The sequence below is a fragment of the Ahaetulla prasina genome, chromosome 1 (genome assembly GCF_028640845.1).
Source record: "Ahaetulla prasina isolate Xishuangbanna chromosome 1, ASM2864084v1, whole genome shotgun sequence".
Taxonomy (NCBI): domain Eukaryota; kingdom Metazoa; phylum Chordata; class Lepidosauria; order Squamata; family Colubridae; genus Ahaetulla; species Ahaetulla prasina.
This window is the reverse complement of record NC_080539.1, coordinates 69812088-69826561: the sequence shown is the minus strand read 5'-3', so window position 1 is coordinate 69826561 and position 14474 is coordinate 69812088. Positions and strand designations below refer to the sequence as shown.

Genomic DNA, 14474 nt, shown 5'->3' with positions numbered 1-14474 from the left:
CCCACTGCCATCGCTACCGGATCAGGCAATCTGGTCCGAACTGGGAGCATTTCACCCCTATATTTACTGGTTCTCCGAACTACTCAAAATTTCCGCTACCGGTTCCCCAGAACTGGTCAGAACCTGCTGAAACTCACCTCTGCAACAGACATTTGTGAAGAAAAACCTGTGAATTAATCTGTCTTTCCAGCACTCTTATTCAGAATTGATGAAACTATTTGTGTACTTTTTTCTCTCTGATGAATTACAAATCTCTAAGTATGTTCTTCTTTCCTGAAATCTGCTACTGCAAAGATTTTGTACATGAGAACACCCAATATAGTTAGGGTTCATGTAGCAGGACACATCCATGCCAGAACAAATATAAGTACTGGGATGGATTAGATGAGAGTCATTAGAATTCATGGGAAGGAGCCTTTCCCATGTGGGGGGGAGGGGGGCTATAACAAAGGACACTTAATTTTGAAAGGAGATACATTTGGAGCAGAACATCCAAGACACCTGTGTGGTATGATAGTTATAATGCTGGACTAGAATCAGAGACACCCACTGCCATGGAAGTTGACTTTGGATCAACTTTTTCAGTTCAACATACCTCACACTCACAGCGTTGTTGGGGCGAAAATGGAGAGGTTTGTGTATACTGGCTTTGAGGTCATGGAGGAAAGGTGAGATATAGATAACATACTTTGCAAGTTGTGGTTAGTCAAAGAGTTATTACTCTTTTCCTGCAGTGAGATATTGGGAGTTGTTGCTTACTTATTCAGCAGTTGAAGTTATGATGGCACGGAAAAGACGACTTAAAACTGGTCTATGAAGTTGAGGCTGTCACAGCGTCCCTTTGATCATGTGTTCACAATTCAGGCATTTGGCAAATAGTGTGCATTTACAATGGCACAGTGTCTTATGGTCATGCGATCACCATTTCTGACCTTCACAGCCAGCTTCCAACAAGCATTGGGAAGCCGACAAGAACTCACAAGGGGTATCACATGACATCACACCTAACAACCACAACCAGAATTTGTATCATAAGTCAGTCAAAGTCACGTCAGATCTCAGTTTGTGACTGTGCTGCTTAGTGATGAAGTTGCTGGTTCCAATTGTAGTTGGTAAGTGAGGACTACCTGTATATACTGTGATAATGAGTATGAGCAGTGGTTACCTAGAGTAGGGGTCCCAAACCTGTGGGCCGCGTTCCACTACTGGGTCGTGGCCTATTTTCATCTGGGCCAGGTTGTGTGGTGGGCTGGTGTGTGCACGCACAGCTCCACTCACATGAGCAATGCCCCAAAGGCTTCTCTCTTGCATGAGTGGAGCTGCATGTGTGTGCGCACTGGCTCAGTACTTGAGTGGCCCAGTTCCCCTCTCCCCCAAAGCTGGGTGCCAAGTTGCCTGCTCCCAGTGCTCCAAAAGCAGGGTGGTGAGAGCAGAGCCTGAGTGGGACAACCACGCCCTGTTCAGCTTTGCTGACTCACTGAGGCTGCCTGTGCAGAACACCCTATCCACTTTTGGAGAGTCAGGCAGCCTCAGTGACTCTGAAGAATGAGATCGTGTCCCCAAAGCCTTCTCTTCTCTGTGCCAAAAGCTTTTGCAAATGGACAAAAGATGAAATCTAAATTCCTTTCCTATTGGTTCTGTGGGTGTGGCTTAGTGGGGGTGGGTCATGTGACTGAGTGGGCGTGGCTATGTGACTGGGGGATCAAAAGGCAGAAACTCACTAACAATGTCCTGCTGGAGCAGGGTTGGACTAGATGACCTTCAGGTCCCTTCCACCCCTGGATTATCCTTTGAAGCTGCATCTAGTGCCAGGTTTGTAGTCCTTTCTTCCTCTCCTTTTCCCTCCCTCCCTCTTCTCTCTCTCTCTCTTTCTTTCTTTTCTTTCTTTCTTCTCTCTCTCTAATAAACCCACCCACCCACCCATTTTTTTCCTACACCCATTTTTTGCCTAGCAGGCTTCAACTTTTTTACCTTTTAAAAGATGCTTTTAAAAGTAAACAAAAAACAAAAAACAAAAAAACCCCTCTGACGATCAGGCATCTCAGCCAGGATCATCAGAGCCTTGTTTTAACCCTTTAAAAGCTTTTTTTTTTTTACAACCTCTTTGGCTGAAGAGGTTGTTTAAAAAATGCTTTTAAAACTAAAAAAAAGAGAGGCTCTGATGATCACGTGGCTCAGCTGGGCATGGGGGGTGGGCAAAAATCAGCTGGGCATGGGGGTGAGTAAAAATCCCGGTTCTCCGAACCACCCGCCGCCATAGCTACCGGATCATCTGATCGAGGCTGAACCGGGAGCATTTCACCCCTGGACAAAAGGCTTCAGGAGAGTGATCTTGTGCTGCTTCCCTTTGCAAAAGCTTTTGGTGTGAAGAAGCCTAAAGGAGCCAAGACCACGTCCCAAAGGTTTCTCTTCTCTTGTGTGAATGGAGCTGCATGTGCCTGTGCTGACCCATTGCTCATGCAGCCCAGTTCCTCTCTCCCTCCCCGCCCAGCCAGGTCGCCAAGCCACAAAGGTTGGGAACCAGTGGCATAGTGGTTAGAATGCAATACTGCAGGCTAACTCATTGCTCACTCCAGTTCAATCTGAGATGCTGAAGGTTGACTCAACCTTCCATCCTTCCGAGATCAATAAAATGAGGATCCAGATTGTATGCTGACTCCATAAACCGCTTAGAGAGGGCTGTAAAGCACTATGAAGCAGTATATAAGTCTAAATGCTATTGTTATCGCTATAATGGTTATGTTAGCCAGTACTCTAGTGAAAATTCCACTATTTATCCCAAATATAGTGCATGCCTTTCAAATAACCAGTGCTGCTATTTATGACAAAATGGGCTTTGTCCAATTTCATGGTGGTGTAAAAGTAAATTTTAAACATATATTTTATCAATGTTTGTTGTCAATGCTTACTTTCAACAATGAGCCTGGACAAAAGGTTAACTAAATGGAAGAAAGCCATTATAAGTTCATTTCTCATCTAGCCCCTTCAAAAATGAAGACATCAGAGGTGTTTGTTTTTTTTAAAAAAAGCTTCATTTTTATTGGAAAAAAATGTTAAAATAAATTACATTTTATAAAGTCTAATATTTACATACAGTGATTCCAGTGACAAATTAGCAAACAAGAACTGATAAAAACAAAACAAAACCCTTGTCTCTCTTTTATGTGATGGAGTGACAGAGATGAGTTCAAGGCTGTTCAGAGTTTGTGAACTATTTGAAACAGTGATGCCTTCACTCTGGGAGTTCAGTGCAGCACAGAAGGTATAAAAATTAAAAATGGGTCAAAGTGGTAGCCAAAATTTACATCTCAATAGGAGTTTTATGTATTGCTTTTTATTTCCAATTAAAACAAGATGCAAAAGGTAGCATCCTATAAAAGGAAGTGATAAACCAGGCCACGTTTAGGGATACAAAACAAGAAGAACAGGCTGTGACTTTGCAATGTTTTGATATATCCATTGCCAGCAATGGAGTTAATCATACCTGCAAAGAAAAAGGACCTTTTTCAAAATGTTTCCCTCTTGCTTGACAGTACTCGACTCGGTTCTTTCAGTGGCACATTTTAGAGTAAGTATCGGTAGTACTGCACTTTACATAAAACTGTTATGGAAACTGTGAATCAGTTTTGTATTAAATATATTTGGAAATCAATAGTAAGTGTATTTTCCATTCTTTATCATTTTGTCATATAACTATTGAAAACAACTCCAGGAAATACTACCAGATTAATTGTGATTATAGAAAAATTCTACTGAGTAATAGGAAGAAGGTGTCACTCATCTCATCTTCTGAAACCATTTTAGTTTTTTACAACTCACAATATTGATTATAGGGAAAAACAGAGAAAGCAGCATTATTAAGGCTTCATAATCCACAGTTTATAAAGATACCAAGGAAGATCCCTCCCTCTTGTTTTGAAACATATGAGTACTATTCATGCTCTGGTGCTTTTGATAGCTAGCAACCATTTTGTTAAATGCCTTCTGTAAACAGCTACATAACATGAACCCAAAACTAATCTGGTTAGCTCTGTTAAAACTGTACAGTCCCGTCTTCATTAAAAAAGCAGCAGTCATCTGCAAACCTTACATTCCAGAATATTTCATGTTATACAAATTCTTTCCAGAGAATCAAAGAGCCTTCAAGTGTTATTGAACCTCCTCCCTGAATCAATGTTTCTTTAATTCATCAAAATCCCAAAATCAGAACAAAATTGTCTCCTCCACCATCGTATTTAATTTATTTGTTCAGGGCCATAAATAAAGACTCAGAACAAAAAGTCTAGTTTCCCTTAATGCATGGAAGACAATATTTCCTATCAGAATGGTAAGGAAGATCAATTCTCTAATAGGGCCAATTTTCTACCTTGTAATGCCTGCTGGAAAACTGTACTCAGATAAAGGGCAACTGAACATATTACGCAGCTAATAAAACATTTCATACACCTTTGTGCTAGTCACAGTGAGTAAGTACATTTTGTCATTTCACCTGTAGCAAGGCACAAAATGGAATTATTAAGAATTAAGGCTCCTGTCAATGGTCCAAGCACTTGGAATAAATCTCCACTAATGAGCTCAAATAGCAAATCAAAGTCTAACTATCAATTTTATCTTGATTTCAAATTTAAAAACATGATGGTTATTTGACAGCTAGACAAATCCCTCAAATTATGGGGCACTTTTAAAGGAAGGTATTAATCCCCTGTGCATCAAAACTAAACAGCAGCACCAAGCCTGAACTTTAGAAAGGACTTTATCTCTAGATGCAAGCTGTTTCAAGTTTGTCATTTCACATCTGCCTACCTGTGCAATCCAGCACATAAAACAATCCAAAGCAGACACATCCAAAGCAGCAACATACACTTATCATTCACTCTCACCTTTCTATTCCTGTACTGTATTTAAAATGCTGTAAAACATTAATAATATTCATTTTACACACTACTGTGTGCTTCTTTAGTGCAGAGGCAAACTTTTTAGCCATTCATTTATGAAATATATCCCAGAATACATCAGCTTTACAGAGTTACTTTCAAGAAAGCCAGATATATTTTTGTCATTTACACATGACACAAGTGGTAATCATAACTAAGAACCGCTCAATTGGAAATGTAAATTTAAGACAACATGTCTGGATCTTTGAGCTATTTGATGATAAAGATGGTTTACTGTATAGCAATAAAAAATCAATCTTGTCCTTCAAGGAACCATCTACTCAAATAGCTACCATGTTTTAGAGACCAACAAAAATAGCCCCTTGAGCTAGAATTCAGCAATATCAAAAATCGTTATGTGATCCAAATGGTAACACTGGAACCTTCAGTGAAATAACTGTATGAAAATACAACTGTTTGGGTTCCTTAGTAATCAAGTTTCTGCAAACATTTCTGCATAAACTGTGTACAATTCAAAACAGGAACACTTTTTTTCCGGCAAATATGTTAAAACTGTCTTTTCAAGAAGAGTTTGCGAACAGGAGTGTACATCTAGTCAGAGATATGTTTCTAAAGATAATAGAATACATCCACTCTCACAACATAAGATTCAAAATTAAGCACGTGAGTGGACTTGAATGTACCTTATTATTCACAATTAGTACTGCAAAATTCCGGTTGGCCTTATTACCATTTTCCAATTCTGAAATCCTCTCCTCAAGGTTTCAATAGCTATAATTTTCATTCTATTTCCAAGCCACTGAAGCCACTGAACTATAACATAAAAGATTTACACTGGAGTGTAAATCATCCAAGTAGCTCCAGTACTTACACTGCTAGAATACTTCTGAGAATTGTTTTTTCAGCAGAAAGTTACAAATCATAGGTAAGCTTTCTACTTTAAAAATAATTCCAATCATTGTGGCAGTTTTATAGCAGTATAAAAAGATAAAGATAAATTTTGATGTGACAATTACATTTTGTTGCTTCTGTAATACTTCTCATACTCCTTCTCTTTTGTTAAGGGAGTTCATTAAAAATAAGCTAACACTTTTATTTAGAAAGCCAGTTGAAATACTACAGCGGTATTTCATCTCATAACACAATATTACCTACTCTAAAGTACCGGATGGAGTGGAGAACTTTATAGAAATGGAGCCACTGACAAAACAAAGAAGAAATTAGTTATTAAATCCTTCAAATGGAACTTCAGCTATTCAACCTATTTAATAAGATACACTGATTCAAAAGCAGAGTTCCTTTAAACTTCACTTAGACCTATAAATGAAGTTCATTCAAGTATTTCCTCTAAAGTATGGATGATGGTGAAAGGGCACTTCTGATGCAAAAGAGAAGTTTGTTACTGTGCTTTTCTTCATTTTTAACTATCCTCTATGTATCTTCTTGCACCATTCTGCTTTACTGTATTTCAATCCGTTATATGTGCTTTTCATGAACGCTAGGAGCATTTGGAAATATTTAGTTTCTTGTCCATACAAGATCCATACTTCCAGTAGACTGACCCTGTGTTTCAAGTTAGTATTTTTGTTCATGAACTTCAGCTCATAATTCAACAGAGCTATATTAACTTAGACAAACACTAGTCAAGACACCCATGTATCTCAACTCTGGCCTTCAGAATACTCTGCTCTTCTTCCAGTTCAAGCATCCCTTAAGGGAGAATGAAGAGAGTTTTGTGATGTGACTGTGAAAAATCCATCAATATTTTTGCCCTCTGAACCTTGGCATGATTTGCATTCAGTTTCTTCAGGGATGAAGAGTTAATGCAGTAATCCAATGTAACCATGGCCTGCAATCAACCAAAACCAGTCTGACTGCAATCTGAAGGAAGGAAGGAAGGAAGGAGGGAGGGAGGGAGGGAGGGAGGGAGGGGAAAGAGAGAGAAAGAAAAAAAAGGAAGGAAGGAAGGAAGGAAGGAAGAAAAAGAAAGAAAGAAAGAAAGAAAGAAAGAAAGAAAGAAAGAAAGAAAGAAAGAAAGAAAGAAAGAAAAGACAGGCCCAATCAGTTTAGACTTTTCTTCCTCTCTTAAATTCAAAAACCATCAAATCCCTAGAGAACCTTCAAGGTTTTAGGGCAGTTATTTCATAGAGAGTAAAATTCATCAACAGACAAGATCCAGGCAACACCTGTTTTCAGTCTGTTTAACAGAAGGAAGTGGTGAATAATATCTCATAGGATATTCCTTCTTCTTGTTGATTCAGATCGCTATCTGTTAACATTTTGCATCATATGATTTCAAGAAACTCCCTCCCACCTTTCTCACGTTGCACCATTGGCAGTATCTGATGTGTTATAGTCATTCATAAGCTGTTCATAAGGCACTGATATCTCCATCTCATTACTGGTAAAAGCAGATTCATCAGAGGATGAAAATTTCAGCAGTTTCTGGGGGCTTTCAGGCTCCTGTGCAAGATTGTCATCCACTGAAGACTTTGAAGTTTCTTCATCATCTGAAAGGTCCTCCTCTTCATCCTCACCCTCATTTACAAATTTTATGTTGGCATTTTCGAAAATCAAAGGTCGATAATCCCGCGAATCCCATGCTTCCCCTTCTTCTTCACTGATCCGGTCCAGCTGATTTACAAACACATTGCCTTCTATTGGGCTGTCCCCAAGACGTTTGTCAGTCAAATGCCTCATCACGTGATAGTTTTGCAGTCCAAGGGAAACATTGTCGAAGTCAAACATATTGTTCCTTGTGTACATCACTTTGAGGTCTTTATTGGTATGCTGTAAGGCTGGCTTGGTTTGCTCTGAGTTGAGAATTTTATCACTGCTTGTTTTCAAAGCCTTCTTTCCAATCTGTTTAATGAGATCATTGTAACTTTCTTCCTTTTTGGAAAGGAAACTGAATATGTTGATATCTTTTGTGTTAGACATCTGAAGAACTTTTTTGGTGGGAGAGTGATTTTCAAAGGACTCTTTTCTTTTTTTCCTTCGTTTCTTGATTGCTTTGTGAACCTCTACAAACATGCTGACTTTCCAATTGACAAACAGTGAAAGCCAAGCAAGGCCTAGGTAGATCCACAGCTCCACAAAGTATCTGTAGAGGGAGTGGTACTCCATATTTGGATTCACACCTAAAAAAAAAAAAGACAGCACAAGAAATATAAATTCAGCTACTGTACATGGGTAGATGATCCACTGATCCAGAAATTTGTTAATATTTACTAAAACTCAACATTTTCTTAGATAAGTTATGCTTCAGGCACATTTACTGGAAGTTTTGGCAAATCTCTAGAAGTCTAGCTTATCCCATTTCTGAGACCTCAATAGTCAACCGAGGCTCAGGTACTAAGATTATAAATTAGAAAAGAAAAACATTCAAAGTTCATTAGCTAAATGATTATACGGAGTTAGAATTATGATTATTTCAACCTAAAACACATACAAATAATAACTAACATCTTACAATCTAGGCTTGTTTATTTGCCAAGTCACCCATAAGTTTAGACAATGAAAGCATTGTAGATATCATCTGTCTTAGAAGAAGCAGAACAGCAAATACACACAGTTCCATGGTTGTTCCCTGAAACAATTTTTTCATCCCTCTTTTTTTTTTGCCTTGAGTCTCTACACAGCACAGAGACTGACACATTACTTAATTTTACTTGCAATTAGTTATAGTACTGCTCATTTCTATTTACATGTTTTAAATTTTTTTAAAGGCAAACTGCTGAAAATTCACAAAATATTTACGTCAGAAGCTACTCAAAGGACAAGTTTATTACTGACCAGCAACATAGTCTCCGAATCCTATTGTGGTGATGGTAATGAATGAGAAGTAGAGGCCTTCAATGTAATCCCATTTTTCAGTCACCATAAAAACCAAAGGAGGAAGAACTAAGTGGACTAGAATGCCCCAAATGATGAAGATAGCTGTGCAAGTAATTTGTGCCTTTCTCTGTAATAAATGGAAGGAAGAAAGAAGGATCAATCATACAGTGAAATCTACATTTAGTAGATCTTTTCCTCATATTTAGAAAGTCCATCCTATCATATTTTTGATATACTGTCTTGCAGTAACAACAGAATAACTATAAGCTATAGGAAGTTGCTATTATTTCTAGCTATTTTGTGCAGTTGGAAACATGGTTGAAAATTTCTACTTTACTTCCTGTTTTATCTGTGTGCACAAAGTCATTTTGCTTGGTGAAGTGTTCTCATTTATTACATCCCTATTCCACCAACTATAGTAATAAATTGCAGAAATTCCTTGAGAAATGTCCTTTTTATAACATTTTTATAATTTCCAATTTCCCTATAAAGACTCTTTGACCCATTTCATCACTGAAAAATGACCTACCAAATGCATTTTCCAAGACTATATAAAATGTGATCTGTTAAAACAAGGTAATATTCAGGCTGGAACATAAGCTGCTGGATTGGTCCCGTCAATCTAGTCCAGCAGTGTATTCTCAGGAAGGCCAATCAATTGCACAAAGAGACTGCCGGTTTCCAGCAGATGGTCTCCAGATGCAAAGCCTCTGATCCTTGTGATTTTTATGAATTGGACCAGCATTTTTTTTGAAGGTAGCCAATCTGGTAGTCAGCATGTCATCCCAAATTCCAAAGTTCAATTAAGTGTTATATTTTTTTAAAAAACCTTTTATCTGTCCCGATTAAATTTCACTGGGTGACCTCTAGTTCTTACAATTTGGCAAAAGGAACATAGTTTCTTGTTGTCTCCTTTATTCACACCATTCAAATTTTTGTGCACCTGAATTATGTCACCTATCATTCACTTCCTTTCTAAATGAAAAAGCCTCATAGACAAACAGCTATAGCCCCTTGACCATCTCAGTTGCCTTCCTCTTTCTCTAACTATACTATACCCTAGTGATGGCTAACTTTTTTGGACCAAGTGCCCAAAGCACGTGCACCCGAACCCCCAAGATGCAATGCGTGCACAGCCCCCGTGCATGCGCTCTGCCCCATGTATGCGCCCCACTCCCCCGCATGTGAGCGTGGCCCCCCACATGCACACCTCCCACGCGCATGCGCGGCAGAGACCTGAAGGCCAGTTGGCTGGTGGGAGGCATGCACAGCAGAGCAGAGCTGGGGCGATGGCTCACATGCCCACAAAGAGAGTGCTATGTGCCACCTTGGCACATGTGCCATAGGTTTGCCATCACTGCTATAATCTTTTTGAAGTCTGGAGACCAGAGCCTGACATAATATGCCAGATGCAGCTGCAACATCAATTTACATCAGGGCATTATGATATTGACTGGATGAATGTTGCACTAAAATCTAAACTGTTAGCTTATTATGGTTTACAGTCAGCTTTCCTATTAGTCAAGGAAGTTATAAACAGCACCAAGGAACAGGAAACAGATAACTGACATAGCAAAAAGTAGAGGTTGCATAAGATGGGCAGAACATAAATACTCTGTCTTGTTGAGAAAGCAGAATTCTCAAATCTGGGGAATTTAAAAGAAAAGAGAAAAGTGGAAATCCTATGAAGCCACATGCCTTCTTACATTATCTCTGTCTAATTCCTTGCTATACAACAGTTAATACAGAAAAGGTAGTGGCAGTTCTGGGCCAAAAATTATGGAGAATTATGAGTTTAACAGAAATTATGATTTTCTAAAACTATTTTTGTCCAGGGGCAGAGATGTGGAACTGCAGCATAAATTTTTAAAAATCACATTAACTATTAGGATTTAAAGGTGCTAGAGAATCCTTCCTTAAATTGGGTTTTCTTGAGATAGTTTATAATACAATTCCAATCATTTTCATGTGCTGAAGCAAATTAAACAGAATTCCATACCAGGCTTACTCCTCTCTTCGTTAGGAACTGGCCCAGCCTCTTGGCACGACCACCAAAAAATTTCCCCAAAGCACTGATCCATGTTAAGCAGAGTGGAACACCAAAAAGGCCATAAAAGATACAGAAAAGTCGCCCAGCTGAAGTTTTTGGAGCAACGTTTCCATAACCTGAAAAAGAACATTGTGATTAAAAAGTTAACCATGTGAGGAGAGTCACATATAATAAAAGGTGTAATTTGACTTTTATGATTAGATGCTGAAAAAATTAAAGAGCTTAATCTTATCAACCTCGTAGAGATTTTTTCCATGATGATCTGTCCCTAAAATGGTCTATCAGGTCTTCCAATGGTGAGCACTTGCCACTACAACTGTGTCTAGCCACTTTACTGCTGACTGTCTTTTCCCCCACTTTCCTTCCCTCTTTCCCAGAATCATAACCTTCTCCACAGAGTTAGGTCTTTTTCATAATATATCCTAAGGATGTATTCTTCATACTGTATCCTAAGGATATATTTTTCATAATATGTCATATCTTTTTCATAATATATCCCAGTCATTTGTGCCTCAAATGACAACTCTGGATTGATTTCTTTTCTTGGCTGCCCATTATATTCTCAGGAATCTTCTCCAACACCAAAGTTCAAAAGCATGAATACATATCCTGCTCCTTTGAAATCCAACTTTCAGTTTCATGCAGTATCACAAATAATGTAATTGCCTTTGCAATTCTGAACTTTATAGTTATAGTCACATCAGGGTGTCTGTATCTATATCAAGACCTTCATGGCTACTCTTAGTCGGTGACATATTTCTTGACTGCTTGTTCCTTTATTATTTATTTATTTATTTATTTTTATTTATTTATTTATTTATTTGATTTTTATACCCCCCTTCTCCCGAAGGACTCAGGGCGGTGTACAGGCAGAATAAAACAAACAATACAAAATACAATTAAAATGCAATTTAAAAAACTTATTTAAATTAGCCTGACAATTTAAAAATTTACCATACACTAAAAAACCCCATTTAAAATTAATAAAATTTGACATTTAAAATTCAATTTAAGCCAGCCCCGCGCAGATAAAAAGGTGTGTCTTCAGTTCATGCGAAAGTCCAAGGTCAGGTATTTGGCGAAACCTGGGGAAGCTCGTTCCAGAGTGTGGGAGCCCCCACAGAGAAGGCCCTTCCCCTGGGGGCCGCCAGCCGACATTGTTTGGCGGACGGCACCCTGAGAAGTCCCTCTGTGAGAGCGTACGGGTCGGTGGGAGGCATGTGGTAACAGCAGCGGTCCCGTAGGTACCCAGGCCCTAAGCCATGGAGCGCTTTAAAGGTCGTAACCAACACCTTAAAGTGCACTCGAAAGGCCACAGGTAGCCAGTGCAGTCTGCGCAGGAGCGGTGTTACATGGGAGCTACACGTAGCTCCCTCTATCACCCGCGCAGCTGCATTCTGGACTAACTGAAGCCTCCGAGTGCACTTCAAGGGGAGCCCCATGTAGAGAGCATTACAATAATCCAAGCGAGAGGTAACGAGCGCATGAGTGACTGTGCACAAGGCATCCCGATCAAGGAAGGGGCGCAACTGCCGAACCAGGCGGACCTGGTGGAAGGCCCTCCTGGAGACGGCCGTCAAATGATCTTCAAACGACAGCCGATCATTCAGAGGACACCTAAGTTGCGCAACCTGTCCTTTGGGGCCAGTAACTCGCCTCCAACAGTCAACCGCGGCTGCAGTTGACTGAATCGGGATGCCGGCATCCACAGCCACTCCGTCTTGGAGGGATTAAGCTTGAGCCTGTTTCTCCCCATCCAGACCCATACGGCTTCCAAACACCGGGACAGCACTTCAACAACTTCATTGGGGTGGCCCGGGGTGGAAAAGTACAGCTGGGTGTCATCAGCGTACTGTTGGTATCTCACCCCGAAGCCACTGATGATCTCACCCAACGGCTTCATGTAGATGTTGAACAGCAGGGGCGAGAGAATCGACCCCTGCGGGACCCCACAAGTGAGGCACCTCGCGGCCGACCTCTGCCCCCCTGTCAACACCGTCTGCGACCAGTCGGAGAGATAGGAGGAGAACCACCGATGCATGGTGCCTCCCACTCCCAATCCCCCCAACCGGCGCAGCAAGATACCATGGTCGATGGTATCAAAAGCCGCTGAGAGGTCTAATAGGACCAGGGCAGAGGAGTACCCCCTGTCCCTGGCCCGCCAGAGATCATCCACCAATGCGACCAAAGCTGTCTCCGTGCTGTATCCGGGTCGAAAGCCGGACTGGAACGGGTCTAGATAGACGGCTTCATCCAGGTATTGGGGTAGCTGTCGCGCCACAGCACTCTCTACAACCAGCACTCTCTACAACCTTCGCATATTACTGATGGTTGATCCTAAAAGGCACAAGTGATCCACCTCTTCAATACAGTACCTTCATTGTTAATTCCAAAGCTAGTTGTCTGTTCTAAAGCATGTTGTCATTAGTTTTTTATGTTTAATTTGCAGATATTTTGCTTTTTCAGCTATCAAGTAGCATCACTGATAGTAGTTATTGATATTGATATTTCTTCCTCCAATTTTAAAGCCATGCTCATCTTCCAAACCAACTTCCTTTAATATATATTCAGCATACAGGTTGGGTAAATAATAGATTATAGAGATTATAAGGTCTTGCCTCATTTCTTTGCCAACCTGGAGCCAGTCTGTTGCTTCGTGACCTGCATAAAGGTTTCTCTCAAGAACAATGAGGTATTTTGAGATTCTCATTTTTTAAAGTGCATTCCACAATGTGACATGATTTGACAATTCAAAGGCTTTTTAATAATCTATTCAGCACATAATGACTTAGTTTTTGGTATTCTTTGGCTTTCTCAATTACCCAATATGCAGCAGCAATGAACTCTCATGTTTCTTTTCTAAAGCTTGTTGAACATTTGGCATCTCTTTTTCCATGCAGGGTTCTAATCTATATGGGGTAGTCCTAAGCATTGCTTTGCTACAAAATGCAAAATTAAGAATATTGTATAATATTTCTCTGGTGCTGGAGAAGACTCCTACAAGTCCCTTGGACTGCAAGGCGATCAAACTGGTCAGTCCTAGATCAACCCTGAAGGCCAGATCCTGAAGATGAAACTCAAATACTTTGGCCACCTAATGAGAAGGAAGGACTCACTGGAGAAGAGCCTAATGCTGGGAAAGATTGGGGGCAAAAGAAGAATGGGATGACAGAGAACGAGGTGGCTGGATGGAGTCACTGAAGCAGTCAGCATGAGTTTAAATGGATTCCAGAGGATGCTAGAGGACAGGAAGACCTGGAGGAATGTTGTCCATGGGGTCGCGATGGGTCGGACACAACTTCGCAACTAACAACAATACTATTTCTGATTCTTCTTCAAGCTGCTTGTCATATTTAAATAGATAGTCCACTAGTTCCTATAGGTTTTTGATTTGTTAATGACTGGAATGCTGATTTAACTTCATCTTCTACTACAGAATTCCCCAATGTTTCCAGCTTTGCAGACTGACGGGGGAAGAGGGGATGGTTCTGTGTGGGCAGCCGACAAGTGTGCATGCATGTGGCTCCATTTGCGCAAGTGACGTGAGCTCACACGCTCGCCGACCCTTTTCCCGGCCCAATTGCAATTCCCTCATGGTTCCCCACAGGTTGGGGACCCCTGTTCTAGTAAACATTGTGAAAGCCAAACTATAAAAATGTTGTATTGGTCTTCTTGAGTTATTTATGGGAAAT

The 14474-nt window shown here is 40.2% G+C and overlaps 1 protein-coding gene across 1 annotated transcript in view; it reads right to left on the bottom strand.

The window, feature by feature from the left end:
• Positions 1 to 3012: 3012 nt before the first annotated feature.
• The window catches only part of KCNK5 (potassium two pore domain channel subfamily K member 5), a 42177-nt gene continuing 30715 nt past the window's right edge, over positions 3013 to 14474 (bottom strand). Inside the window, exons 3-5 of the mRNA XM_058167717.1 lie at positions 10732 to 10898; positions 8691 to 8859; positions 3013 to 8035 (exon numbers count right to left, since the gene is read on the bottom strand). Of these exons, the coding sequence (XP_058023700.1) occupies positions 7215 to 8035; positions 8691 to 8859; positions 10732 to 10898 (1157 nt within the window). The 3' untranslated portion in view covers positions 3013 to 7214. The remainder of the gene's footprint in view (positions 8036 to 8690; positions 8860 to 10731; positions 10899 to 14474) is intronic.